This window comes from Lepidochelys olivacea, assembly GCF_965140295.1.
Source record: "Lepidochelys olivacea isolate rLepOli2 genome assembly, chromosome: 14".
Taxonomy (NCBI): domain Eukaryota; kingdom Metazoa; phylum Chordata; order Testudines; family Cheloniidae; genus Lepidochelys; species Lepidochelys olivacea.
This window is the reverse complement of record NC_140424.1, coordinates 2237612-2265201: the sequence shown is the minus strand read 5'-3', so window position 1 is coordinate 2265201 and position 27590 is coordinate 2237612. Positions and strand designations below refer to the sequence as shown.

The following is a 27590-nucleotide window of genomic DNA, read 5'->3' as shown; positions in this document are numbered from 1 at the left end:
TTGCAGCCAATACTAACGTGGCTCAGACTTGAGCCACCCACCTACAGATCCCCAGCCCCATAGCCTGGTCCATCCAGCACCCCCCTCCTTACTTCACACACTCCAACTCGAGCCCATGCAGAGCAGGAGACCCCTCTCCAAGGGGACCCTGTTCACTGTGCACTGGGTCACCACCGAGGTGGCTCTCGCCTGGACCGTTCATGGCATTGATGGGGAACCGCGCGCCCCAGGGCTGGTGCGGTGAGGTCAGGCACCCTACTGAGGTCTCGGGCCAGCGCCTCAAAGCTACAGACATGAAGACAGACATTGGGCTGCACTAACTCCCTCTGTTCTGAGACAGCCACACGAGAAATCTGAGGGGAAACTCAGCTGCCTGATTTGTGCATCAAGTCTCCTCGGGCTCAAGGCCCATGACAAAATGAAACTAAGGGGTTCTACGTTCCGGAGGTCCTGGTCTCTTCTCTGAGTGCTGACAAGCCTTAGGAGTGTCACTGCCAGTGAGTGCAATATAACTGCTAGCCTGGTGCTGCCCAGCAGGGTGAATGGTCACCTGCGTGCCTGGATCCCAGAGTCAGTCTTAACTTGAATTACCAATTTCCCAGTTACAGGAGCCCAACACAGGGCTCTGGTTACGGAGCCCCCAAGGGAGGGCCCATGAGCAGCTTGTGAATATGATGTCTCTGAAAACCACACAACCATGCACCCTGCACAGACAATGTGCATGGGAGGCTGCGTGGGGGCAGGCCAGGTGGATCCAATCAGTTCCAAGAACAGACTAAAGCATGCTTTCCAAAAACCAGTCACATGGAGCAGAGAGGAGACTCAGCTGTGCTCTGCAGAGGCACCCCCAGCCTGGTAGCGTTTGCAAGGCCGAATGGGAGCCATGGATCTAGCACAGAAGGTGCCGCAGGGAGTTGGGGACACTTGGAGGGGTTCTGGATTTCATAACCGTTAGACATGTTGCTCAATATTCGGTCTGCGTGGCCTGGATGAAACCAGCCAGACCCTGGCTCCAGAGCCATGTCCAGGACCTGCCCCTACATTAGCTGAGCTCTGTGCTAACACAGGCTAGAGCTCAGTCTGACCAGGTGAGGACAATCTGCCCCCTGCTTTCCCCCCAACCCACCTTCAGGGGACAAAGGGGGACCCACTGGGGAGGTGCAAGGCCTGCATTGTTCCCACAAAGACTACTCTCCCTTGGGAGGCTAAAGAACCAGCCGCTGTGGCTTTCTCTGGCTTTAACCTCAGCTCTTTCCCCATGGAACCTGGCTGCAAAAAGCAGATCCCCAGTGTACCAGAGGAACTGGACTCCATCTCCTCCACCTGCCATCTCCTCACTCTCTACCCCCCATTTCAGTTTCTCTCTCGCTCTCATTCCCGCCCTGCTCTCTCAGCTCTTTGAGAGCTCTGAATTTATGACTCATTAGAATATTACGAGATAGCAGCTTTCCTAAATGCACCTGCCCTGGCACATGTTGGGTCTTGTGTGAAATCTGAGATGGATCCTACCAGCTCCGTATTTGTAATTCCCACGCCCTGGCCTGGAAGCCAGAAGGGAGTAGGATCCCTGGACACTGCAACTCTAGGTGGCATCACTGCTTTTCATTGATAGGAAGTCTCATTTGCAACTCACTGTCCAGCAAGCCCGTCCCAAGGCTTGGCTCACCCACCGGGCCAGGGGAATCTTCATACGTTGAGCATGATGCAGAAACTTCCCCATGGTTACTAAGAGATATGCAAAGAACTCTCCAGGGTGTTGATGGGAGAACAGACCTCCTACCAACTGGATAACAGTCTCCACGGGGGCAAGGGAAGGAATACAGTCCACCAGGACAAGAGAATCTCTAGCAGGCAGAAGGTTAGAGAGAGGATGATCCACAAGAATTTACTCAGGAAGGACTCACAGCTCCACATTCTGAGGAAGTTTTGTGCATTGACAAAGCTATTGCATAGAATCATAGAACTGGAAGGGCCCTCGAGAGGTCATCCAGTCCAGTCCCTGAACTCCAGGCAGGACTGAGTATTATCTAGACCATCCCTGATGGGTGTTTGAACAACCAGCTCTTAATCTCCAAATACAGAGATTCCACAACCTCCCTAGGCAATGTATTCCAGTGCTTAACCACCCTGACAGGAAGCTTTGCCTAATGTCCAACCTAAACCGTTCTTGCTGCAATTGAAGCCCATTGTTTCTTGTCCTAGCCACAGAGGTTAACAAGAAGAATTTTTCTCCCTCCTCCTTGTAACAACCTTTTATGGCCTTGAAAACTGTTATGTCCCCTCTTAGTTGTCTCTTCAATAGACTAAACAAGCCCAATTTTTTCCAATCCTCCCTCATAGGTCATGTTTTCTAGACCTTTAATCATTTTGTTGCTCTTCTCTGGATTTTCTCCAATTTGATCACATCTTTCCTGAAATGTGGTGCCCAGAACTGGACACAATACTCCAGCTGAGGCCTTACCAGTGCAGAGTAGAGCGGAAGAATTACTTCTCGAATCGTGCTTACAACACTCCTGCTAATACATCCCAGAATGACATTTGCTATTTTTGCAACAGTGTTACCCTGTTGACTGATATTTAGCTTGTGGTCCACTACAAACCCCAGATCCCTTCCTGCAGTACTCCTTCCTAGGCAGTCATTTCCCATTTTGTGTGTGTGCAACTGATTATGCCTTCCTCAGGGGAGTACTTTGCATTTGGCCTGATTGCATTTCATCCTATTTACTTCAGACCCTTTCTCCAGATCATTTTGAATTTTAATCCTGTCCTCCAAGGCACTTGCAACCCCTCCCAGCTTGGTATCATCCACAAACTTTATAAGCGTACTCTCTAGGCCATTCTCTAAATCATTCATGAAGATATTGAACAGAACTGGACCCAGGACCGATCTCTATGGGACTTCCAGCATGACCGTGAACCACTGACAACTACTCTCTTGGAACGGTTTTCCAACCCGTTATGCACCCACCTTATAGTAGCTCCATCTAGGTTGCATTTCCCTAGTTTGTTTATGAGAAGGTCATGTGAGACCGTATCAAAAGCCTTACTAAAGTCAAGCTATACCACGTCTTCCACTCCTGCCCCTTCACAGGGCTTGTTACCCTGTCAAAGAAAGCTATCCGGTTGGTTTGACATGGATTTGTTCTTGACAAATCCATGCTGTTACTTATCACCTGATTATCTTCTAGGTGGTTGTAAACTGAGGGCTTGACTCTTTGCTCCATTATCTTCCGGACACTGAAGTTAGATTCCCTAGTTTACAAGCCAATTAGACAAAGACTTGGCTAATCTCCCACTGCGCTCAGAGGGCCAGAAGCAGAGACCAAACACAGAGATTTTCCCATTGAGGAGCGGATTCATTTAACCGCTCTCAGGCTTTGGCAGCTGAAAGAACTAGTGCCCAGCACAGGTACAAAACCACCCCACCCCACCACTGTTATGGGGCAGGGAGGCACTCACACCTTTAGCGCTTCAGAGACAACTGCAGCATCTCAGCACAAAGGGGACAAGGCTGGGGATCCAATCTTAGAGCGGCCTTAACCTAACATCACCTGACTCCAGGAAATTCAGCAGCACCCAAGATAGCAGGGAGCGTGGGGGCAAGTGGTAAAGGGGGCCATTCCCTCTGAGAGAACAGACTCACTGCTCTGAGCACATCAACGCACAGAAATACAGAGAGACCTTAGCTCCCCTCACCTGACCCTAGAGCAATGCAGCTGGCCCCGCAGCAACCCAGGGTTCATTGGTCTGGGACTCAGCAGGCCCTTGTGTGATACAGGGGATCTGGGGATGAACTCAGCAGAGGAAAGACTCCTAGAAGCCATGGGAGCAGAGCAGAAAGATTTTCATGGTCCTGCCCAATTGAGACATTAGCTCCAGCTGAGCCCAGTTCCATTCCCTGAGGCTGGATTCCCCAGCAAGCCCGTCACAATGCCTAGGAGCAGATCATGTGCCCTCTCCCTGCAGGGCCTGTCCCCCCGGTCCCACGGGGGGGTTTACATTGCAGGTGCTGGGAGATCCCTAAGGACTGAACTGCAGCTTTCAGACACTCACTCATTTCCCTTGCATAGTCAGGCCAGGGGGAGCTGTGGTTCCACCCTCTGACAGGAAGTGACAGGCAAAGGCTGGCTGCAAAGCAACTTTCTACGGGGTGATTGACAGGGAGGGGGCCAGCTGCTGCAATCACAGTGCTAACCTACAGAGGCTATTTCCAGGTTCCTCCTCCCCCCACCCAGTGCACCTGGGTCACCCTGAGTGTCTCCTGGTTTCTCTCCTGTGTTCTCTGGCTTCTGTATAGCTGGTCTAAGTGAAGAGATTAATGTACAATGAAATACTGGGACAAAGCAGAGCTGGGGAGAAGCACCTGGGATCTCACACACTCACTGGTTCCCAAGTGATGAAAAACTCAGCATGCTGGCGGGGCTGGCCCAGGGGGGACTAGCAAATGAGGGCCAAAGTAAACTCCATTAGTATCCTGCCTAAGGGATTTAGGAGCACATGTCCCATTGACTTTGAATGGGATGTGTGTTCCTACAACCATTAGGCACTTTTGAGACTCCCCCTAAGTGGCCCAGCTAGGTCATTGCTCCAAAGAAGAAGCCAGTGAATCTTGCTAGCAGGTAACAGCTCGTTAGTGACCCACCTGAATTAAGCTCTCTCTGACTGCCAGGGGTGCGTGGGCTGGAACTGCCCCTGGGGAATGGATCTCCACAGCTTGGGTACTGCAGTGTGACAAGTCACCCCCTTCACCAGGAAGGCCACTTCTCACCCCGGGTGGGCCAGGCCCAGCTCAGAAAGTGCTTCCAAACCTGCCGACAGCAGGGGACCCCCCTCCCCGGGAGCAGCGGGAAATGTGCGCGCCAACCCCCTGGTGTGGAGAGCAGGCTGCTCTGTGCCCCTTAGCTGCAGCCCGGGCTGAGGCATGTGGGAGGGTTCCCCCCTCATCCTCTTTAACAGGATACTCGCTATGGACTCTTCCCTGGATTCCCTGTGCCCATGCCCCCCTCAACACCAGGTGTAGGTGCCTCACCTGTCCCCTTCTGCAGGGAAGCAGCCACTCCAGCCCTAGCCAGGAGTTTGTGGCAGGTGAGGGGAGAAAGTTTTATGCCGAATATTGGGGTCTGCAGCCAGGACTCCCCAGACTTTGCAAGGGGAGCAGCTTTGTGCACGTGCAGTCTAACACTGGAAACATAGAGTGTCTATTGCAAGTATCGTACCGGGGCTGAAATGCCCCCATGGCTGCATCCATGACAAGATGGTGCATGGGCAGCACATTGCAACTCACATGAGAAATGCAAGGAGGGGACCTGAGAAATGCCCCCACTGCTCACCCTCTGCTAAATGCCCAGGACACAGCCAGGCTTGGGGGAGTGTTAAGAGCTGGTTGCTTCTTGCTTCAGGACAGTGGGGTGGGAGGAGGTATTGTTTCATGGTCTCTGTGTGTATATAATGTCTTCTGCAGTTTCCACGGTATGCATCCGATGAAGTGAGCTGTAGCTCACGAAAGCTCATGCTCAAATAAATTGGTTAGTCTCTAAGGTGCCACAAGTACTCCTTTTCTTTTTGCGAATACAGACTAACACGGCTGTTACTCTGAAACCTGCTTCAGAGATGTCAACCCAGTGCACAAATGGAGGCCTGAACAATGCATCACTCTTCTCCAGCCTTCCCATCTCCAGTCCAGCCACAGTGCAAAGCAGAGCAGGGTGGGGAAACCAACCAGCCCCTTTCTTTGCTGTGCTGTAGACTTTCCTTCAAACGGGTCTGATGCACCTTGGGGAAAGGCACTCTGATTTCTTTGAGAAAAGAACCTGGATGGGTGGGTGGGTGGCTGGATGGATCTAGCCCATGGGGTGAGCTCCCCATCTGGCAGCATGGGTATGCCATCAGCTGTGTACAGCTGGCACGCGCTCGTTAAGCCAGATTGACTTTGCTGTTGCACAGAGAGATCTCCACCGATGCTAATTACACTCATAATAATCCTCCCTTGTAACCGTGTGTGAGCCGCAGCCGCTCCCCTCACCAGCCACTCCGATTATGAGTCCCTGTCAAGTTCTCCACCCCCTCCGTCCGTCCGCCCCCGTGAGGTCTGAGCGATGGCGCTGGCTTTGGCTGGCATTAGAGGAGCACAGGTGGCCCTGCCAGCTGCAAGGCCTTTAGCTCTCGTTGGCCCCCGACAGCTCTGGGTCTTTTCACAGTTTGTTCAGTGGAGGATCAGCGAGGAGGCGAGTGTGGGAGTGTTTGCTCAGCCGTTTCATTGGCTTCTCGAGCTGGCATTCAGCACTGGTCCTGGGCTTTCAGGAGGTGCTGCCCAGAGGCTGGTCCCAGGGACGTGGCGAGGTCAGAGCCAGCATTGTGCCTGTCAGATGAGGAATGGAGCCGCACGTTGCTTGGGAGGACTTGCACAGCATGCAGCCAGCGCTCCGCCTGGCGTCTCCCCCACCCCCGCTTGCGATGGGGGTCAGACACTAAATCAAATGCCACCCTCTTTCCTTCTCTGTCTGCTGGCCCCTCTTGCCCACACACGTCGCCATGATCAAAGGAGTCCAGCCTTGCTCTGAAGGACGGGGGGCCCTGCTGCCTGAGAGCCAGCACGCACTAGCAGAGGGAGCGTCCTGTCCCCGGGCGCTGCAGCTTTGCCCCACCATCAGCCTTGCACCCCACGCCCCATCGTCGGCCACTGGACCCCCCCCCCACTGCAGGTGGGTGGGTGGTGGGCGAACAGGGATCCGGCCAGCAGCAGAACCCACCAGTACTGATGGGGGGAGGTGGGGGGGGAGGGAGAGAAAATATGGGACAATTTGCCCATTTTTAAGAAGAAGTCAGGACCCCTGCAGGAGGGCTTAAATACAGGACTGTCCCTTTAAAAATGGGACATCTGGTCACCCTAGCCCAGGCTCCTGGGGACAAGAAAGGAGTTTGCTCTTTCTCCTTAGTTTCTAATGGGGCTCAGTAAGCCAGGGCCCCACGGTGCTGGGTGCTGTACTGACCCAGAGAAGAGGCTGGATTGTTCTTCACTAAAATTTAGCCAGAGCAGCACCCGGCTGGAGACAGAAAAGAACGACAAAGAACTATAGCAGGGTAAACGTGCACTGCCGAGCCTGGGACAGAACCCAGGAGTTCTGACCCCCCAGCCCCAACCACTAGAGAATGTGCCCTTCCGTCCCTTGGATGTAATCACACCCGGGGACATTTTCTGAAGACAGCTTTGTATGAGAGGAACAACATGGAGGGGGACCTGAACTGGGGGAGTGCCTAACGACTAGGCTAAAGGTTATACAGGAGGCCCTGCCCGGTTGTTTTGTGGAGTCAGACAGCCTCTGAGCACACTGAATGGATCAGGTCCTGCATGCAACTTGGGCAGCCAGCCAGCTTCCCCTGGTTCATGACTCACTCTGGGGCTCAGGCGAGAGATGGGGCCTGCAGAAGGGCTGCAGCACACTGTTTTGCAGCAGAAACAAGCAACAGGGAAATTTTACAGCAAACCGTTCTGCGCTGAGTGGGCTGAGGGGCCTACAGTGTTTGGCAGCAGCTGTGGGGGAGTGTTGGGAATTGCAGCAGTGCCTAAACCCAGGACTGTGTGGATCCCACCAAACTGCTGAACCCAATCCCCGAACCCAGCCCTACAGGGAGAGGCTTCCACGCTGCAAATCGGACTAGGATGGCGGGGCTGATTCAGGCGCTGTTTGTTCTTCGTTTGGTAGCCAATGTGAAGGTTCACAGGCTGCTTGGTGTCTGTCCAAGCTCGTTAGCCAGCAAGCAGCTGTCCCAGTAACCTGACTCCAAGCCCCCGACTCCATTCAGGCTATTGGACCCCCTGCCCGGGCGTTATCTGGCTCCTTGCTATGGAAGGCCACTTCTGTTCATTTCTTTGTGAAGCGTTGGCCTGTGCCATTGGCTGTGAGGAGGGTCACTAGAACAATGTGAATCAACAAGGCTGGCTGTGTGGATGCTGCTGCCAGCAAGGCTCACCCTGCAGGTCCCATGGGGACTGACAAACCTGCGGCACCATTTACACAGAGGCAAGATTTCTTGCATAAGGCCACCAAATTCGGTAACTGACAACAGGCAGGGCAGCAGCCATTAAGACCTGCTTGACCTGTGTACCAGGAAGCCTGTTTGCTTCCCACGGATCCAAATTCAGGTGTTAGAGCCTAGCAGCTCCCCTCCTCCAGACCATGCAGCAGATTGCTGGCTCCCGCACCTCCCTTGCGATTTACACGCCCACCCAAAACACAGAGTCCTCTGCCCGTCTGTCAGGACTAGCAGGAGCTAGTTATTGGGCTTCTGTTCCCCTGAGATGTGTGAAGTGACAGCAATTGCACAGACTGGAGGAGGGGGAAGGAAAGGGTAAAAGGAGGATGGGGAGCGGCGAGCCCATGAGACTGTCACTAAAGGGATGGCAAGAGGCCAGTGTCAAACTGGGAGCTTCATGCTGTTTTTAACTCATTGTTTGTTAATAACCCCCCCCCCCCAAAGCGAATTCTCACAGTCTTGCAGCAAATAATCTCTCTCTTGACTCAAACACTGCTTTGTTAGTGTACGAGAGCTGGTGAGAATTTATTTTTACAGAGTGTGTTTTCAAAATTGGAATATAAAATATTCTCTAGAATTTACAAACCATCAAACACTGGGGCTCCTGCCCCATTAGCAGAGCCCAGGGGGACACAGTCTCCTGGTTTCTCTCTGGTCATCCTGGCTTTTCACCCCATGAATTACCCTGAGTTCCTGGCGTGGACGGTTAGTCACGGTGCCCTGTAGAGGCTTGCTGGAAAGGAGGTCTTGGAGCTCTGATCCCAGAGGGGGTGGAAGGCTCAAGTTCACACTGGGGCTGGACAGTGTCTTCCTGGTGCCAAATTAATGCTTGGGCTCAGCTTCTTCCTTCCTTGATCAAGAACAAGGAAAGGTCACAAAGAGTAAAAAAAGCCAAACCATCCTAGGTAACTCCCTGCTACTCTGGGAACTGGAAGGAGAGATACAGGAGCTCTGGGGCACCATCTTCAGACACTGGTGCTGATATCTCATGCCATGAGTTTGGGGTCTCAACTCGGTGCATGCATTTGCTGGGACTGTCAGCATCTGCCCAGGACTGGCCCAGCAGGAAAGTGCTGCAAATCGGGATTGAGGGGCAGCAGCCAAGTCATGGGGGTGGGGATCTTGGGCTTGGATTAGAAGGCAGGGCCGGTACGGTGCGTTGCAGAGCTGTGTGGAGATGCCAGGCAGGACAAGAGCAGGGCAGTGGAGCAGGCTGTGGTTCATAGGTAGCGTTGTTCCTGCAGGATCTGAACATCGCCTCCCCCCATCAGCAGTATCAGAGTGTCACATGAACCAGCACCAGCCTCCACACCACACCCAGCTGTGTCCTGGTCCTTATGATCCCCTCGAGAGCAGATCAGCCTGGGAGACCTGGGAGCAATTTGCCCCTCACTAACCAGGCTAATCTCCATGCATTTTTATTGTCCTGGATCTCTCCAGCCCCTTATTTGCGCAGGTGACTGTAGCACTGAGAGTATCCGGCTATGAGCTGCCAGAAACTGCGCTGAGAATGTTGCCTCTATCTCTAAATACAAAGGGCCCGGCAGGGCAGGGGGTTGATATAAAGAGAACGGTTTAGAGCAGAGTTCTGCTCTCACTTATTCCGGACATCAGAGGGGTTTCTCTGGATTTACATCAATATACCAGGGCAGAATCCAGCCCTACTTTACAAAAGAATGAGGTGGCCTGGCCCTTTCTTTATTCATTAAGGCCCAGAGGCGAGCTCCTCGAAGGGTATTTCTGTCCACCCTCACATCACACCCGGGGACCGTTCACTTTGCTTATCATGTACACCGGAAACAGACAAAATCCCCAGTGACCTGCCACAGTCTCGTGGTCCAGTCAGCCCAGGACGCTGCACCTTCGGCGGGAACACATGGTGCAGCACAGACGGTGCCCGTCAGAAATCTCCTGCTCCGCGGGGGCAGCATGCGCCCTGCAGCCCTTTATCCTACCTTGTTACCCCGACTGTCCCTTTAATGCCATTACCCAAGAGCATTACATGAGCAGATCCCCTCTGGACGTGCGGTTGCTTAGGCTGCCCACACACCTACCTCCCTGGCCCAGGAGACGTGCCCCCCAGTGGGGAGGACAGGTGCTTCCGGATGTACTCTCTGGATCTGATGTCAGCCTGGAATTGGGGAGGAGATGGATTAGCGAAGACTCAAGACTTGATTGGTCAGACCGCCCCACGCCCGCCGCTCTCTAATGAACTGTGCCAGGCAGATGCTCTCAGGCAGCTGCACAGGCCAGGAGGGGGAGTCACTCCGCAGGGCCCTGGTGCGCTGTCCGTGTGCAGCATTCACCCCCTCTGCAAGTGAGAGGGGCGTGAAGGCTCAGCCCTCTTCCCCCCCCCCCAAGCTATCTACAGCATACGGCTGGCAGTCCCGGGTAGGGCTCTCGCACAAGTAGGGACCACCACCCCCCGCCTCCCTGACCTTATCCCGCTCCATTCAGTCCCTCTGCCTCAACTGCACCTGGGCTGAGAAGACAAAGACCCAAAATGGAGGAGAAGGGTCTGAGCCCAGGCAGCCTTAGCTGCAGCGCAGTTCATTGTGGAAGCAGAAATGAGATTTCCTAAAGCCCAGCTCCCCATTTCTGCATTTACCACAACGGAAGGCAGCAAGGCATAGAGTGGGCAGCGGGTGCACACCATTCAGTGCCAAGGGCCAGCTCTGCCCTGGCCCTCTCCCAAGCGCTGAGGATGGGGGGCAACGGCAACAAAGCACAGGGGTAACAGCCAGACAGCTCAGCTGGGAGAGCAAATCCCCATCAAATCTCTCCAGCTCTCGATGCACAGTCCAGGAGCTCTGGTGAGTTCAGCTGGCCTCTGCCAGAGGCCTCTAAGAGACCTGAGTGGCTGGGATGTCCAATAGAAATACAATTCACATATCTCCCCTACCCCCACGGCAACCTGCGAGCCTCTGCACAGCTCATACCATACCCAGCCCTCACCCGACAGGCATCTACCCCAGCTCCTCCTCGGCTCTGACGCCCTCAGATGTGGTGCAGGGACATGACAGGCCAGTCTGGACTTACGGCGGCCAGGGGCAAAGCAGGAGGTGGACGCTGACCTGCCGAGTGAATCCAGACCCCTGGCAATTGCTGAGGTGAAGGGGAAGCGACCCAAGTTATTTCCCAGCTGCCCCGTGCACCCAGCCCATGGAGAAGCAGAGCAGCACTGCACGCTCCCCCTCGGCAGGACACCTGGAAGCAGAGACTGGATTGCACCTTGGGAGAAGAGGAAGAGTGGGGGTGGGACCCGAAATTCCAGCAAAAGGCTCAGCAGCCCCACCCACGGTGTGGAGGGGTGGGCAGTCCTTGTACTCCCCCTTGCAGTGCTGCAGGGGTGCCCCACCTTCAGGGTCCCAACTGGGGCAGCAATGGGTTTGCTTTAGCAGCCTCGGGCAAGGCGAGAGCAACGCACCTAACAAACTAGCATATCCCCTTTTAACAAGGCTTCAATTCACAGTCCATAAGGCCCTCACCTCAGGACAAAGGCTCTCGTTAGGCTGGTCTGCTTGATGAAACAATGCCTGCCCACCCACTGCAGCTGCAGGCTTCTGCTCCCCTCTCTCTTGCTCGGCTTCCTGTTCCTGTTAATATAGCCCAGCCCTAGGGCAGGGCCTCTGGTTACATCCCAGGCTGTCTCAGACTCATAGGGTATGTCTACACTGCAATCAGACACCCACGGCTGGCCCGTGCAGCTAACTTGGGCTCGCGGGGTGGTTTAATTGCAATGTAGACTTCTGGGCGCAGAGCCTGAGCTCTGGGACCATCTCACCTCACAGGGTCCTAGAGCCCGGACTCCAGCTCAAGATCAATACACTCAGGTCTTTCTCCTCCTCTGTGGCTTCCAACTGATCCATCCCCAGCTTACAGCAAAAATTCTTATTGTTAGTCCCTAAGTGCATGACCTTGCACTTTGCACTATTAGATTTCATCCCATTTCCTCACTCCAGTTTACAAGGTTATTCAAATCTTCTCGTACGATATTCCGGTCCTCCTCCATATTGGCAATACCTCCCAACTTTGTGTCATCCGCGAATTTTATTAGCACACACTCACTTTTTGTGCCAAGGTCATGAATGAAAATGTTAAATAAGGTTGGTCCCAAGACTGATCCTTGAGGAACTCCACTAATAACCTTTCTCCAGCCTGACAGTTCACCTTTCAGTATGACCCCCCGTACTCTCCCTCTTAGCCATAAGCTCCAACCTGTCCCTTCAAGGTGTAGTACACTCCTTCATGCCTAGAGCAGCCTAACTGGCTTCTCCCTCTGTCCACAAGAACCTCCTCGATGGGGGTGCAAAGCCCCCTCCAAATGGAACTGCAGGAAAGAGTGATGCTTTGCACAGCCCCAGGCCTCAGACCCAGCATGAGCTCCATCTGAACTGTCTCGTCCTATTGGGGCACACACACAGGAGACAGAAAAGACCTGTCAGAACCCCAAAGGCAGGGTAGAGTCCTTGAGAGAGCAAACCAGTCTCCCTCCCCACAGAGACGGGTATTTAGTGATGCCAGGTGCAGGGAGTGGGGGAGGGCGAGAAAGCTCTTTTGGGGGGCTGCTCCCTGAAACACCAGGGAGGTCTGACACCGCTGCCTTAGCCTGGCCTGAACAGCTAGTGCTGGCCTGGACAGTAGCTGCACCTTCGAGCCGCAGCCCTCACTGCAACCCCCTTGCTACAGCCATTGGGCCCGGCCACAGAGGGAAGGAAGCTTGGAAGGACCAGTGCCCCTCTGCCCACAGGAAGCTGCTGGGAGCCACGTCTGTCTGACCAGCAGCACAAAGGCCCTGTGGCAATTTTGCCCTGCCAGCACCCGGCCGTGTGTCTAGCAGCTCCCTCCTTGTGCTGGAAACAGGCAGGCGGGGAAGGAAGTGCTGGGGCGTTTTAATTGCTTTTTCCTGGAGTGGCAGCGAGAGCTGCTGGGTCAGGGACGCCCCGGGTGGAGGCGTTCGCTGTCTATAGACACTGGACTCTGAGCTCCCTCCCCACCTGCCGCTCCCAGCATGAGGATAGCTACCATGTGAGCCAGCCGCGCTGGGAACATTCCCACCCTGCTCCTGGGAGGAGCATCGCGAAGGGGCAGCAGAGCTGGGCTATGGCAGAAGTGTCACTTGCTCCCACATCGCAGCCGTCCACGCATGCACTGTCCCCCCAGCCATGGTAGACGTGGCCACACCCGTCCCTCTAGCCATGCCCAGGGCGGCTGCAGCAGCAGGGCAAACTTTACTCACACTGTCCCTCCAGCAGCCTCGGCCTCAGCAGGAGGGAGCCCCGTCCAGGGACAAGAGGGTCATTTGGTCTCCCTGGCTGTTTCAGTCTTGGGCCCCACGGCTGAGAGTGAGACCAGGGCCCCACTGGTGCCAGCAGTGGTGGTGGCTATAGGGTTGCAGACACCTGTCCATTGGGAAGGGGGCTGAGACCCAGCAAGGCGCTGCACACCAGCCAGCTAACAGCTGGGAACGACTTGCCTGGGGCTGGATTTGAACTGGTGACCTACGGGCGGGCAAAAGGTTCCGTGTCCCACTGAGAGCTAGGCTAGTTCTGGGAATGAGTCTCCCTCCCCAGCTCTGGGCTGCAGGGCGAGGTCACACACCAGCCCACACCTGAGCCAGTTGCATCGGCCTGCCAGGACGACGCAGGGCTGAGTTGGCTGGGGAAGCCGCTCCCAGGCTGAGAACAGAGGCTGCCGGAAGACCTTTGCGCTTGTCTTTTCAATGTACACTTTGGGCTGCGTGGGGGCGGGAGGGCTCTCGCCGGGATGGCAGAGTGGGGTGGACCACAGGCTCACATGGCTTCCCCCCTCCCTGCTGCTTCGCCCCCCCCCATCCCCGGAATGGTCTCCGTGCCCATGTCTGCCTCAGCCCCCTCTCTCAAACCCACTCTGCATTGCCAGCGTGACTGCCCCTTCCCCTCCAGGGCCACTACCCTGGAGAGAGCCATTCTGAATCAGGGAAAGCAAACAGGAAATCGCCCACTCGCCCCACCGGAGGAGAAATGCCACTCAGTGCCCACCAGAGACAGCAGGACAGTGAGGAGCCACTAACTTGGTGTGTTTCAGGAGTTTTTTCATGGGAACATCTCAGGCAAAGACGCACAGATGACAAGGTGGGCTCTACAAGGGGGTGGGGATCAGAAGGCCAGTCGCCCCTGCCTGTGTTCTCATAAGGACTGTTCTAACGGACACAACCATCCTGCCTGCACCTCCCTGCACAGAACACTGAGACAATCAGCTGGCCCTTTGCTACCTGCAAGCAGCCGCCCTCTTCACCAAACAGGCTAGACACCTTTATTCTCTTTTTCCTTAGGGTTCTCAGACACACAGTTCCCTCCTGCGCTACCAAAGCCCCAGAGTCAGAGCACAGGCCAACAACTCTGTTATTTAAATCAGGCATTCAACATTCCATGGGGAAAAGCCCAAAGCTACAGACATTGACTCAGTGATCTCCATCAAGCCATTGGAAGATGCCTAGAAGTGGTCATGAACCAAGGGTCCTCCATGTGCCATGTGAAATCCTTTAGGAACAATTCTGGTGGAAACAAACTCTTAGTCAGATAGCTTCATTTCCCAGAGTACAGCTCGTTCTCAGGTGTGTGATTCACAGAGGAAAACACACCTTTGTCAAATCTCCAGCTAAGCAGGACAGGGCCTGCTCAGTACTTGGCTGGAGGCCTCCAAAGAAAACAGAGTGATTTGTAGCATGTGCTGCTGGTGACTCAGCACTGGTGCAGGTCAGAGTCACCGCGGAACCAGTGGCCTGGTGTGGCGCAAGGGGCCATCTTTCCAGTGAGAGTCAGCCCTCTGTGGTCATTAAAGGAGCCATAGCCACCTCAACAACGTAACGGTGGGAGTGCTGGGCTAAACTCTCCCCAAAGCTTCACTTGGGAAAGTCATTCTTCACTTCCTCCCTTAAAAACCTCACTGCACAGTGGTAGCTCCGAACAGCTGCTGTGCTTCACTCCAGAGATGGCTTCATGATACCACCCCCACTCTGAAACAGTTTGGGCTCCTTCCAGCTGAAGGGAACTAAACAAACGTACAAGGCCAGGATGGATTAATAAAACTCTCAACGGCTGCCCTGGATGTAACTCACAGGTTTGTGCTGTTTGTGAACATTCCCACACCGAACTCCCCACTAGCTCGCTTCACGCCTCCCTGTGAGTTCTGGGCCGGAGATGCTGCTTAAGAGCCACTCACCAACTCCACATGCCAGACAATGAAATACAGTTACATAAGGAGCAGTTTGTTTGGAGGAATATTTTCCTCTTTTTGTGATTGGACAGTTTCATATCTCAGCTGACAAATAACTCTGATCACTCTTCAGGATAAGACATTACGCGATGAATTTCATAACAAGGGAAACAGACTGCTCGACAGAATGCCTACTGGGAGCCCAAGTAGCAAAAGCCTGATTCACTTACTGTTCTTCTGCAGGAGGAAAAAGCCCCAAACCGAGTTCACCTAATAACACAGCTAAGGCTTGATTAGGCAGCAAGTTACTTGCCAGCGCTCACTCCTAATGCTATGCTGAGAGACAGCTTAACCCAGCTTATTAACCCAGAGGCTAATCAATAAGATGGATCATTGTGCTGTAATAATCCCTTCTATTTTCGGAGGGGACTAGTGCTGGCATTAGGGGTCTGGAATTTCTACCTTGTCTATTTTGTGAATGGGCACCAGTGGCACATGTGGGCACAGCAAGCTGGTGGAGGGGGAAGGAGGGTCAGGTCTCAGGGAGTAGGGGGTTCTGGCCCTCAGTTGGCAATCCCTGCTGGATAGCAGGGACATGTAACAGGCAGGGCAGGGCTGATAGCTTGTGTTCCAGTTCCTTGATGGAGGAGAGTTTAACAGCACAGGTGCAGTGGCTTGAAAGTGCAGCACCTAGGGGCACCAATTCAGACTCGTTTCTCTGCCGCTTTGTGGCGGGCCAGCATTACCCCACAGATTGCTCTGCCGGCAGCTCCTGACCCAGCAGGAACCTGCTGGGCAAGCTGCCAGCTGGAGTGAAAAGGGTCAAGTAGTGAGCAGGAGTCTGATGGGCAGCAAAGCAGAAAGGCAAGACTGCAGAGGTAACAGAGCCTATTCCAGTGCAGGTTCTGTTCCATCCCTGGGAGTCAAAGGCAGGGAGCTCATATGCTAAAAGGCTCCACTCCATACCCCGTGCATGTGTAGTTTGGAATCTGGACAGGCTTGGAATTCTTGCACCCACTAACAGGTCAAGAGGAGCTCTTATTCGGGACACCAGGGGCAGCTCAGGAAAATTCAGTGTCATGTCACCAGTAGCTGTAGGTAGAGTGTTTTGCCTGTGGCAATGGGAGGCTGGTTTATGTTCACCTGGGTTCCTTTGTTTGGGTTGCACCTGGGAGGTCCCTCTGGCTGGGATCAAACCTCCGCAGGGGAACCTCAAATATTCATGAGCCTGCCAGACGAGACAGAGTGCTCCCTCTCCACACACGGAGTTCTCATGCCTCGGCCTCGTATTTGCTCGCGGAATGAGGTCCAAGCGGGATATAAATATTTATTGTAGCAGACAATGAATTTCCCTCGGCTTCCTCTGAAAGTTCACAACACTTGCTGCATCTGAGACACACGTCCCCAGTCAGCAAAGCCACCTCTTGTTCCAAATACAAATGCGACCACGTTCATGGCCAAGATGATGTCTGGCGCCCACTTTGTACAACTTAGCCACATGTACCCCAGTGCAGGATGGGGCCAGCTGTGCCTCCAGCAGGGGGGCAGGTTTATGTCCCCACAGCAGCTACACAGCCACTGCTGTCATGTAAGACTGCACCATGGCCCAGCAAAGAAGGGAACGGAAGAGCTGAGCTCAGCTGTGAGCTGCACCTGTTTGAAACTACCAGAACCTTCAGAACCAGGGAAAGCTTCAAGGGCTGATAACCCTGAAGCTTCACCTTGGGCATCAGAAAAGCTGTGATCACAAGGCACTACCCAGGCAAAACCTGCTGTAGGACATTCCCCTTTCACATATCCTCAACGCCCTGCAGGCTCACCACAGAGAAATACCACAGAGAAAAGGCCGACAAGTCACTTAGTGCAGGAAGGACCCCTTAATTCTATTTTCTAGTGCTTTACTCAGCCCAGCTTTAACTCAAAGGGCTCTGGCTTTCAGCCCTACCACACGCTAATCCCTGTTCTATGGTCAGCTAGATCTCAGCAAAAGGATTGCCCAATGTTGCTGAATTTTCAGCTTTTGCTCAGTTTTATCCCGTTCCTCCTCCCTAGACCACCCAAACCAGAGGCTCCCAAAAGCTGCTCCAGGGAACAGCTACAGCATCTGTGGAGACCTAGCTGGTGCCTGGTGCTGGCTCCACTACCTCGCCTCCAGCCACTAAATCACATCAAAAGAAGTTACATCCTTTGTGACTCAAGTTCTTGTTTCCTGTAGGTGACTGTTGTCATAACCCCAGGGAGGCTGAGTGATGCGGGGCAGGTTCCATGAGATAGTGAATTGGCGAGCTGGTGAGGTCCATATAAGCCTCTATGACACACTCTCCATGAAGATATGACCTGTACTATGGAAAAGTCCAAGAATCCCAGCGCTGAATAATTCCCCTCCCTCCTTGGGTTCACACCCTTCTAATCCTTGGAGATAGTTCTCAAATCTTTCCCTGGAAGGAGTCACCAGGAAATCAATTTTGTCCCTTTAACTAATGCCCCAGGTTAGCTGCAGCAGCTGGAGGAGTCTAGCTGGCCAGTCTCAAAGAGGCAGGGGAATGGGACTGAAGGTGACAGAAAGCATCTGTGATGAGTAGGGCACCTGGGTCAAAATGATTTCCAAAAGAAAAACGGGCATGTTTCCACTGGGGAAGGCTTTTCCCCTTCCCTCCTAACACGCCCCCAAGTGCCACACAGTGCAACTATGAAAGGCTGTCTCCTGAAGCATCGGGTGCTGGCCACCGGCAGTGAGCTACGGGACTAGACGACCTGTAAGACTGCTCCAGTCTGTCAGGAGGTGGGATATGGGCCCAGAAACGCCATGATCAGCTCTGGTCTGGAGACGCCAATGGGCAGTTTTGCTTTGAGGTTTGCTGGTCACTCCACAACTAACAGTGTCACATGGTTCAATTTTCAGAAAATATCACAAAGCCAGTGAACAGCTTCTGTCTGCAGCGCCTGTGTGTCTGGCCTTGGTCGGAGCCTTCTCAATACTGCTCAGAGAGGCAGCAGAGCCAGGGCTGGCAGACACGTGATGAAGGCCGAGGTGTAGCAGTCGGAACACTCCTTGTTCCAGGGTGATGTTACCACGGGGACATAGAACAGACTCTGCTCCCCAAATGCAGAGCAGGGCAGCCTGCCTGAACTGCCAATGGCAGGGTGATCCTGAGGAGAAGGAAGCTCTTGGCCGGTAGAAATTCCAGCGCTTCACACTTCTTGAGACTCATTTCTCCAGCCCTGCTGTGATTTAATTATAAAATTGCTGGCAGCAAGAGGCACTGAATGCGATCTAGTGCTGCCACTTACAGGCTACATCTGGAACCGGCAGCCTGCAGCTTGTTGCGGAGTGCGGCATTCCCCATAGCCCAGAGGATGAACACTGCAGTCTGTGTTCGGCTCCACATTCTGGGAAAACTGCACCTCCAGGTCCTCTGCATTATTAACCCCAGAGCCAGCCTGCAGAGAGGAGCAGAGAGCCCCACCAGGCTGGATCAGGGACAGGTCAGGAGGACAAAGAAACCGGGAAGGAGCAGTTTGTTCCTCGTGTTTAAGACAGGTAGATCAGAACTGCCAGGACTGGCTGTAGCCCGTAGCTGGAGGGGACGGCCCAGCAGGCTCAGGAGCTGCTCTTGGGGAAGGGAGGCCAGCTGAGCTCCGACATGCTGTCGCAGCCCAGTAATTCACAGCTGCCTGTCACCCCTTTGCTATCTAACAGGCCACGTCTCCCATGACAGGCTTGGATCCCCATCCCCTAGCTGCCCCTGCCTTCGCACCTGTCGGATGGGCTCTGGGATCCGGTACCTACAGCAGGACTGGACCAGGCGCACTGCCGACTCCAGGCACGTCCTGTGGCCTACGGAGACATAGATGGGCTTCGTGCTCTTGTTGTAGCTGCGCAGGGCCTGGAGGGTTGGAAACCGGACAGATCAGAGATTTGGGGCTTGTTTAAAACAAGCACAAGACGTCAGTGATTGCACACGCACATGGGGACACTTGGGAGAGCTGGGGGGTGTCAGACACTTCGGAGCCCAGGGCTTTACTTCTCCTCTCTGCTTGAGAGCATCACAGGGAGGGTCTGTCTCCTAGGGCTCCTTGTGCTCCCCTCCCTCAATATTTCACTGCTCAGAGCAAGGGACCTTGCTCAGTGGAACCTGGAGTGAACTGAAATATATCCATGCGAAGGAGGCAGCTGACACCTGCCAGTTCTGAGTGGGGACACAGCTAGCCCCACCATTTCCCAAGCTGCCTTTTCCACCAAGTTGCAGGGGTTCCTGTCTCACAATCTGGAGACCTGCCACAGAAAAAACTCCTGCCTGTGCTTTGCCCCTTTGCTGTAATGGTGCAGGACACGGGCAGCTAGACCAGGACATGGCATCTCACATTCCACTGTCACATATGAGAAAGAGGCCATGCATCCCAGGAGGGGATCCCACGCCTTTCTGAGAGTGCCTGCGCTGAAAGGAATGGGAGGGGAGCCTTAGCTCTGCTCTGCTCAGATCCTGCCCTCCTGGCTTATTGCCACTGGGCTGCAGAGAGCTGCACTATACTTTGTCCCCTCCCTCCTTCCCATCTGAGCCAGGCTAGGGAACATGGAGAAGGCCCATCCATGACCAACACGCAAAGCAGACTCCCCATGACTTACCATGCCCAGGACTCTCCCCGAGGTGCCCCTCAGAGGGAACATGGCTCCTCCCATCTGCAGGTCGCGGATCTAAAACAAGCAAGCACCCAAGGGCCAGCTGGTGAGAGCTCCAGTGCATCAGTTCCAGGAGGGGTTGGGAGAGCCTCCTCCAGAACTTCCCTTCTTTGTCTGAACAGGCTTGTTTTGCGGGGAAACGGAGTGATCACTGCAGCCACCTTTGCTTTGGCCTCTACTTAACGCCAGCATGGAGTGCCCACAGTGCGGCCAGCACTTCCTGCTGGGAAAGGCTGGGACGGAGAAACCGGGAGCTGCCCCTTGCCAGCCAGCATGTGGCTCCCCAGCTCCCCGTGGCGGGAGAGGCCAGGAGGGGGGTCGCTAAGAGCTCCCATTCACCCAGGCTCTTACTCCATTCCCCGCACTGGCACAGGAGGGAGGGATGCTTGTGCTGGCCTTACCTGCTCCTTGTGCAGCTCATCCTTGACCAGGCCATCAACCTGCAGGAGATTTTTGGCCACACCAATACAGGGCAGGCCCGTCAGCACCCCCAGGTGGCAGGCCACCCCAAACCCTGCCAAAGAAACCAAGAGATGGTCAAAGGAAACAGGAAGGGGCCAGCAGTGGGGTTCTCCATCCTGTTCTGGTGACCCTCATCAGAGGGAACAGCCCAGGGTCCCCGTTGGGGGGCAGCGCTCTCTCCTGGAGCCTGGGGGTCCCTGTCGGGGGGAACAGTGTTCTCTCATGGAGCCTGGGGGTCCCCGTTGGGGGGGGCAGCACTCTCTCCTGGAGCCTGGGGGTCCCTGTCAGGGGGGCAGCACTCTCTCCTGGAGCCTGCGGGGTCCCCGTTGTGGGGAATTGCTCTCTCTTAGGGCCTGGGGGTCCCCATCAGGGGGCAGAGCTCTCTCATACCTCTGTGATGGAGCACGCCATTCCCATCTACGAGCAGCACCTGGAAGAGCCCCCAGGTGACGTGTTAGTTACCAAGCACCATGAAACGCGCTAGCTGAGTGAACGCACCTCCGCCCTGAACAAGTGGCGAGTGAGGCCAGCTCCGTGAGGAAGGAGAAGGCTCCATTTCAATCCTTTGCCCCACCCCTACAGCTCCTTTACCCAGGTTCTCCCCACCCCTGCCTGCTTCGCTCTCTCTTTCATGCCCCTTTTGATGACCACCCCTGGGAGTAGGGAGCTGATATTTCTATTGCAGGCCGAGTGCCCAGCACCCCAGTAGTGCTAAAGAAAGGATGGGAGTCATCCCAGTGTCTTCCCTTCCCTGTTCACAGACACGGTGAAGTCTGGCTGAGCATTGGCTTGGTTTCCCCATCCCCCTGGAGACAGCGAAACAGACACAACAAAAGGCTGTGTTAGGCTGCACCCTGCCCTGCCCTGCCTGCTGCCGAGGTGCTGGCCAGCGCAACCTCGAGGGAAGATTCCTTTTCAGGTCCATCCAGCACCCCAGGGACATCTCCCCATGAGAGAAAGGAACATGCTGCACCTGAGGCCTGAGCCCAGGCTCTCGCTCCTGAAGTCTCTGAGCAGCTTCCACCAGGAAAGGGGCCTCTCGAAAAGCTAAGTATCCTGCCACGTAGGGGGCGCTCACGGTTACCATCTGACAGTCCTCATATAGCACCTGGGACAAAACAAGGACTGTGCTGAGAACATAGACTCATGTCTGCAAGGGGCAACTTAACACAGCAGACACTAGGATCAGTGTACTGAACCCAGGAACCCAGGCCATCACTGGTTTAACCCTGACCGGCTCAGATATTTCTTTTCCAGTATTTATATTCTCTCTCTCTTGCTTCAATACTCTCCCCTAACCCTGCTGGGCCGCTCCCACAAAGTTAAACACAAATGCTGCACATTAGCTCCCACCAACTGGTCCCCTCAGTGTGAGCATAGGGGTGATGGGTGGAGAGAAGTAATGGGCAGATGATGGAAAATGACCAGATATACCCTAGTCTACCCTACTCTGCTTGAGTGCAGGGACTTTGCCAACGGCTAGGGATGCTTCGGCCCCATTTGAGTGTTCAACAGGGGGAGATCACTGTCAACTTTTTACATTAGTTGAAATCTCTACATAAACTCTGATAAATCTTTATTAATTCAAAGTTTAATGACTGCAGAATGTGGGAGATTCACAACAGATTTGGAAGTGCCATTGTAAATCACATCTCATATTAATTGATTGCCAGAGGGATCTGACAAGGAAGGCACTATCTGTCTAGGAATGCTACATTGTTTTAACTTGCTCTCCTGGTAAATGTTGAATAACAATGGCCTTTCTGCGGTTTGTTTCTGGGTAGAGGGTGAAACTGATCATTTCCAACATTTATCTAATTCAATCAAAATCTTCAAAGCCAGTTTATGAGCTATTTCTTTTCAATATCATCATCTCTGACCTACTCCTGAACAATTGCCATACACTGGAACCATCTCCCTGGGCATCTAGAAGTTCTCTGTAACTCCATGACCAAACTACATATTTCCAAATTAATTTTGCTAGGTAATACCAGAGACCATCACTTTCTTCTTCTCACCCATGCTCTCTGCAGAAAGCCTTTTCTTGGTGAACATGTGGGTCAGATACTTGGCTAGAGCCTTGTGACGCTGAGATACAGTCCATGATGCCCTTTGGGGTAGGCTGGTTTTCTACAAAGCCTTTACAGGTATCCCAACCATGAGACCGTTTAAGGGCCATTACCTCAAGATCTGGGTAGCTGAGAACCACCAGGGAAGCGCAAGCGATTGTGTTGTTCCCTTTGGCATAAGAGAGGTCCACCCCTCCCACTCTCTCCAGTCCTGCAAAGGTGGAATCTTTCTGCCACTCCTCAGTGTCCTCCTCAATCACATTCGCCTTTAGCTGGGCCTGCTTCCTAAGGAAAGATAACCACAGGCAAAAATAGTGTCTTTTTATTCCCAACTCCATACACAACAAATTGAAATGACAGGAGAAGCAGGCAGGTACGGGCATCATGCAAATTTGTGTTTATTTCAGCACGTTTCCATTCAACAAGACTCTGCTGGTTTAGGCACATGGTGGGTTGGCAGGTGGACAGCATATTCCTTGGGGCAGTGTGGTCTAGTTACTGAAGCAGAACATCAGGACTCCGAGGTTCTAGTCTCAGATTTGTCAGTGCTTCTGAGTGACCTTGGCAAACCTAAGCTATTACCAGCAGGACAGTGGGGTGGGAGGAGGTATTGTTTCATATTCTCTGTGTATATATAAAGTCTGCTGCAGTTTCCACGGTATGCATCCGATGAAGTGAGCTGTAGCTCACGAAAGCTCATGCTCAAATAAATTGGTTAGTCTCTAAGGTGCCACATGTACTCCTTTTCTCTTGGCAAACCTGTGTGCTTTGGTTTCTGCAGTTGGAAAATGGAGGGGATAAGAACCCCGTGTTTCGCAGCAGGGTTCATGAGGGCTGACTGCAACGCATTTGAGATCCTGTGCCAGAACAGGGGCTTTTCATTGCATGGATGGGAAGGGATGAAACAGTCAAAGCCGACAAGCTGGCCGGCTCCAGATCTCTGCAGAGACCTACTACATGAGGCCAAGGAGTTACCTCACCTCAATACTAAGGCAGACCCTGACCAAGCTCAGTTAGTGTCCACAAACCTGAAGGGGACGAAGGGCACGAAGCCCCGTCTGAGCCCAGAGGAGTGACTACACTGCCTGTGGCACAGAGGAGACAGAGTCACTCTCTCCTGACAACACCCCAATAACAGGGGGAACAGGGGAGAGCCGCAAAGAGCATCAGGAATAGGGTGACCAGATGTCCCAATTTTATAGGGACAGTCCCGATATTTGGGACTTTTTCCTATATAAGCAACTACTACCCCCAACCCCCTGTCCCGATTTTTCACATTTGCTATCTGGTCACCCTAATCAGGAAGCAGAACAGCTGTCATGTCCAAGAGCCACTGGGACAAACAGTGCCTGCCCTTCGGGAAGGGAGAGATGTGGAGATGGTCCCCACTGCTGCCACCAGGTCAGGGCAACTCGTAGAACTGGGGACCCACCTTTGAGTGTCACCAGGGACCACAGCCCGACATGGCCTAAAAGGGCCAGGCTTTGCCACCTCATCCCATGCCCCATCCCAATGGAATCAAGGGTTGCCAAGTGTCCGGTTTTCGACCGGGAAGTGGCTCCAGTCAGCACTGCTGACTGGGCCGTTAAAAGTCCAGTTGGAGGCACAGCGGGGCTAGGGCCGGCTCCCTGCCTGCCCTGGCTCCGCGCGGTTCCTGGAAGCATCCAGCATGTCACTGCGGCCCCTAGGCACAAGGGTGGGCAGGGAGGCGCCGCGCACCGCCCCCACCCCAAGCACCGGCTCCGCTGCTCCCATTGGCCAGGGACCACAGCCAATGGGAGCCGAAGGGGCGGGGCCTCGGAGAAGGGGCGGGGCAGAGCAAAGGGGTTTGGTTCTGTCTGTCTGGGAAGGGGAGGTCCCCAGAGAAGCCCGCCCCTGACGCCACAATATGACGCATGCGCACAACGCTTTCGCCGCTCGGAGCGACAAGACTACACGTCCCAGCATGCCCCGCAGCCGGAAGTACGGGCCGTCCTACGGGGCCCCTCACACGCCCGCGCCGCGCTCCCCTCCCATTACCGTTCCCAGCGGCGCAGGGTCTCCTCCTCCGGCGGCTCCGTCTCGCTGGGCGCCATGGCGCCGCTTCCGGGCGAGCCGCTTCCGGCGGGGTTGCCGCTGTCCGGCCCCCCGGGGACGCGGAGCGGACCCGATGGGTTCCTAGGGGCCCCGGCGCGGGCCGGGCTCCCGGGAGCTGTTCGTGCCTTCAGCGCGGGGGGAGGGGGCAAGTCGGCCGCGGGCTGCCAACTGGCTAATCCCAGCGACCCAAACACCCTCGCCCCGCCCCTTCTCTGAGGCCCCGCCCCTTCTGCGAGGCCCCGCCCTCTCACTCCAGCTGCGCTCCCCCACCCTCCCTCCCTTTCAGGGGTTGGGGGGCAGGCTCTGGCCCGGCGGCGCTTAGCTCGGGCAGCTCCTGGAAGCGGCCAGCATGTCCGGCTCCTAGGCGCAGGGGCTGCCAGGCAGCTCCACATCGCCCCCACAGCTCCCATTGGTCGCGGTTCCCGGCCAATGGGAGCGGCCTGTAGAACCGCCCTGGACACCTCTCTGCCTAGGAGCTAGAGAGACTTGCCAGCCGGGCAGGCAGGGATCCTGCCTCAGCCCCATTGCGGCACTGGACTTTTAGCGGCCTAAAATCTCCCGGATTGGCTTAGGTATCCTCTTGGAGATGGAGCCCAATTCCGGGAGACTTCTGGCCAATCCCAGACGGTTGGCAAGCCTAGGTCTGCTTGCGCTTGGAGCCAGACTTGGGGCTTGTGGCACCCATGACGCAGCAGCATCTGTGAGGGGGAACAGCCCAGCTCGCGGGGCTCAGACTTCTTCCCTTCCCCCCGCCTTCCCCTGCTTCACGCCGGTCCAGACCCAGGCCCAGCTCCAACCTGATTTGCAGTGCAAAGTAAGATAGGAAGACTGGGCTGAGGCAGAAACTAGGCCAGTGGTTCTCAGACTTTTGTATTGATGACTCCTTTCACACAGCAAGTCTAAGTGCAACCCTCCTTATAAATTAAGCATTTTAAAAAAATATTTAACACTCTATTATAAATGCTGGAGGCAAAGCAGAGTTTGGGGGTGGAGGCTGATAGCTCACCCCCCCACCCATGTAATAACTTTGTGACCCCCAGTTGGAGAATCCCTGAACTAGGTGAAAGGAAAGGGGGAGACCTGCTGTGACTGAGCTTTGCAATGAAATCAACATCGCTTTGCTGGCCCTACAGCAGCCGAGAGGTCCACCTCTGGTGGCTGGGGCTCTTGGGTCAGAAACTCATCACCTCTCCCCCTCGAGGAGGGGAGGGAAGGGAAGGAAATGACATAGGGCAAGCTTCCCTGCTCCTGTTTTACATGTCTGTGGGGAATTGAACACAGCAATCATCCATTAACTCTGTCCAAATTTGCACTTCTGCATAACTAGCAGCTTGAAAGACAAAAGAGGCCAAGGTTTTAAAGGTCAGATTCCTCATAGCACAACTGTGCATTAGGTGCTTTTCAAGACACAGTTTCAAGCATCACTATTGACCACTAAGGAATCTTCAGCAGCAAATATTTCATTTATTGAAGAAACAGCCTCAAAACCCTCAGAAATAAAAGCACTGAAATAGGCGCACCCTTCTACAGTGGTCGTAACTTATCTGATCAAGTTTATTAAGACTAAATGCAAAATACAAAAAATAATCAAATCCTTCATACAAAGCAGCTCAGTGAAGTATAAGTAAGTCGAGCATGATTCTCTCTAAGTAAAGTGTTACAGCTAAGGCACCTTAAAGCTAGAAACAGCAACAAAACAGTGACTAGAAAAGGTCACCTAATGCTCGCTGTTGGAAGTTAGTTTGGGCTCTGTCCAAACTGAGACCCTGAGGTATCTTTTTTTTTCTTTTTAAAAGGCAACTTGAAAACATTAACTGTGCAGTAAGAGATGGAAGAACTGCAAATGTAAATGGAATCCATACTGCTTCCAATAGGCAAGCCATCATGATTAACCTAGCCTGGCAGCACCCTTCTGATGCAAATTTACGTTACCTTGGGGAATGGGGTGGGAGGAGAAGAAGAAATGGTCTTGGTATTGGGGGTAGTAATTCAGGACTATCAGGTTGTCCTGGTATGTGGGATTTGGGCTACGTGGCCTTTTAATGTTTTATTTTAAGGCAGCTACAAGAACTTCCGTGGCGAGCTTTGAAATGTACTGTTTTTTCTTGTGTGTGTTATGCAAAGAGGAATTTAACCGACCTCTGGTAACTGATACCCCGGGACTCATGAATAAAGCTATACAGCTAAAAGAGCCAATATGACCCTTTAGACACATGAAGGCAGCTTGGGTAGTTTTGCAGCAGGGAAGCTTATGAGACCTGGATGAGGGAGGACTACATTTGGTTTTCACCCAGCTGAAGGGGAAAAGAGGGGCAGTAAGGGAGCATGTGAACTGGCCTACAGAAAACATGGAGAACAGAGCGTGCCTCTTCAAGTAGCTCACAGGACACTTGGTAGCCGCAGCTTCACCCCCCCCCCGCCCAGGTCGCTGAAGAATGATGGAGATGGGAATTTTCACCGCACCTCCCTCTGAACAGTGTTTCCATCTCTGCTTTGCCTACTCAAGAAATAGCACATATTTGTATATACATTTATTTCCCCCCAGTCCTTCTGATGCATAAAATCCTTTATGCTTGTGCATCACATGTTGGGCCTGAGTCCAGTGTGAGAGAGAGTTTACTTTCTAGATCTCATTGACATGGCGTGTTTGTGGCACCAGAATTCACCTTGTACTGGAAGGAAGATCAGTGCAAGGAGCAGGTCTTACATAGACCCAGTGCTGGTCCTCCAGTGATCTCATGTAAAAAGCAGTGTTTGCAGGATCCTCTACTATATTAACTTAGTCTACGATCCCTTTTAAGGACTGCAGCAGCTTTCCAGGCAGCAATACAGTGAGAGAGCAGAATCTCTTCTGGGAACATATCCTCCAGCTCTGTAAGTACGTTGCTCCCTTTCCTTTCAATATACGAAAAAAGTGTATCCTTCAGGCTAGAAAATAAAGAATGGGAAAAACACTGTTAATAATAACATTGCAGTATGCTGCATATATCTCACACACACACACAGTGAGATAGATTAAATGGTGCTACAGGTCAGGTTCAAAATACATTGGCAACACCCATGGAAGCTCA

The 27590-nt window shown here is 53.8% G+C and overlaps 2 protein-coding genes across 7 annotated transcripts in view; both read right to left on the bottom strand.

Annotated features, from left to right (window-relative positions):
- Positions 1–8538: 8538 nt before the first annotated feature.
- ENDOV (endonuclease V) lies at positions 8539–24722 on the bottom strand. 2 transcript variants are annotated; one of them, XR_014713990.1, is made up of 9 exons: positions 24463–24722; positions 22557–22728; positions 21348–21482; positions 20765–20804; positions 20314–20426; positions 19859–19927; positions 19022–19118; positions 10089–10165; positions 8539–8884 (listed from the first exon to the last, which is right to left on the bottom strand). XR_014713990.1 is itself a non-coding variant. In XM_084647048.1 (9 exons), exons 1-9 carry the CDS (start codon positions 24516–24518, stop codon positions 8857–8859), a joined length of 819 nt encoding a protein of 272 aa, XP_084503174.1. In that variant the 5' UTR covers positions 24519–24722; the 3' UTR covers positions 8539–8856. The 2 variants fall into 2 exon arrangements, 1 of the variants encoding a protein (XP_084503174.1); XM_084647048.1 differs by having other exon boundaries at positions 18990–19118.
- A 758-nt stretch (positions 24723–25480) lies between these two features.
- The window catches only part of RNF213 (ring finger protein 213), a 91441-nt gene continuing 89331 nt past the window's right edge, over positions 25481–27590 (bottom strand). For 4 of the 5 annotated variants that reach the window (XM_084646960.1, XM_084646957.1, XM_084646959.1 and 1 more), the window contains exon 66: positions 25481–27447. In XM_084646960.1, coding sequence (XP_084503086.1) covers positions 27294–27447 — 154 coding nt within the window. In that variant the 3' untranslated portion in view covers positions 25481–27293. The remainder of the gene's footprint in view (positions 27448–27590) is intronic. The other variant, XM_084646961.1, reaches the window with a different exon arrangement.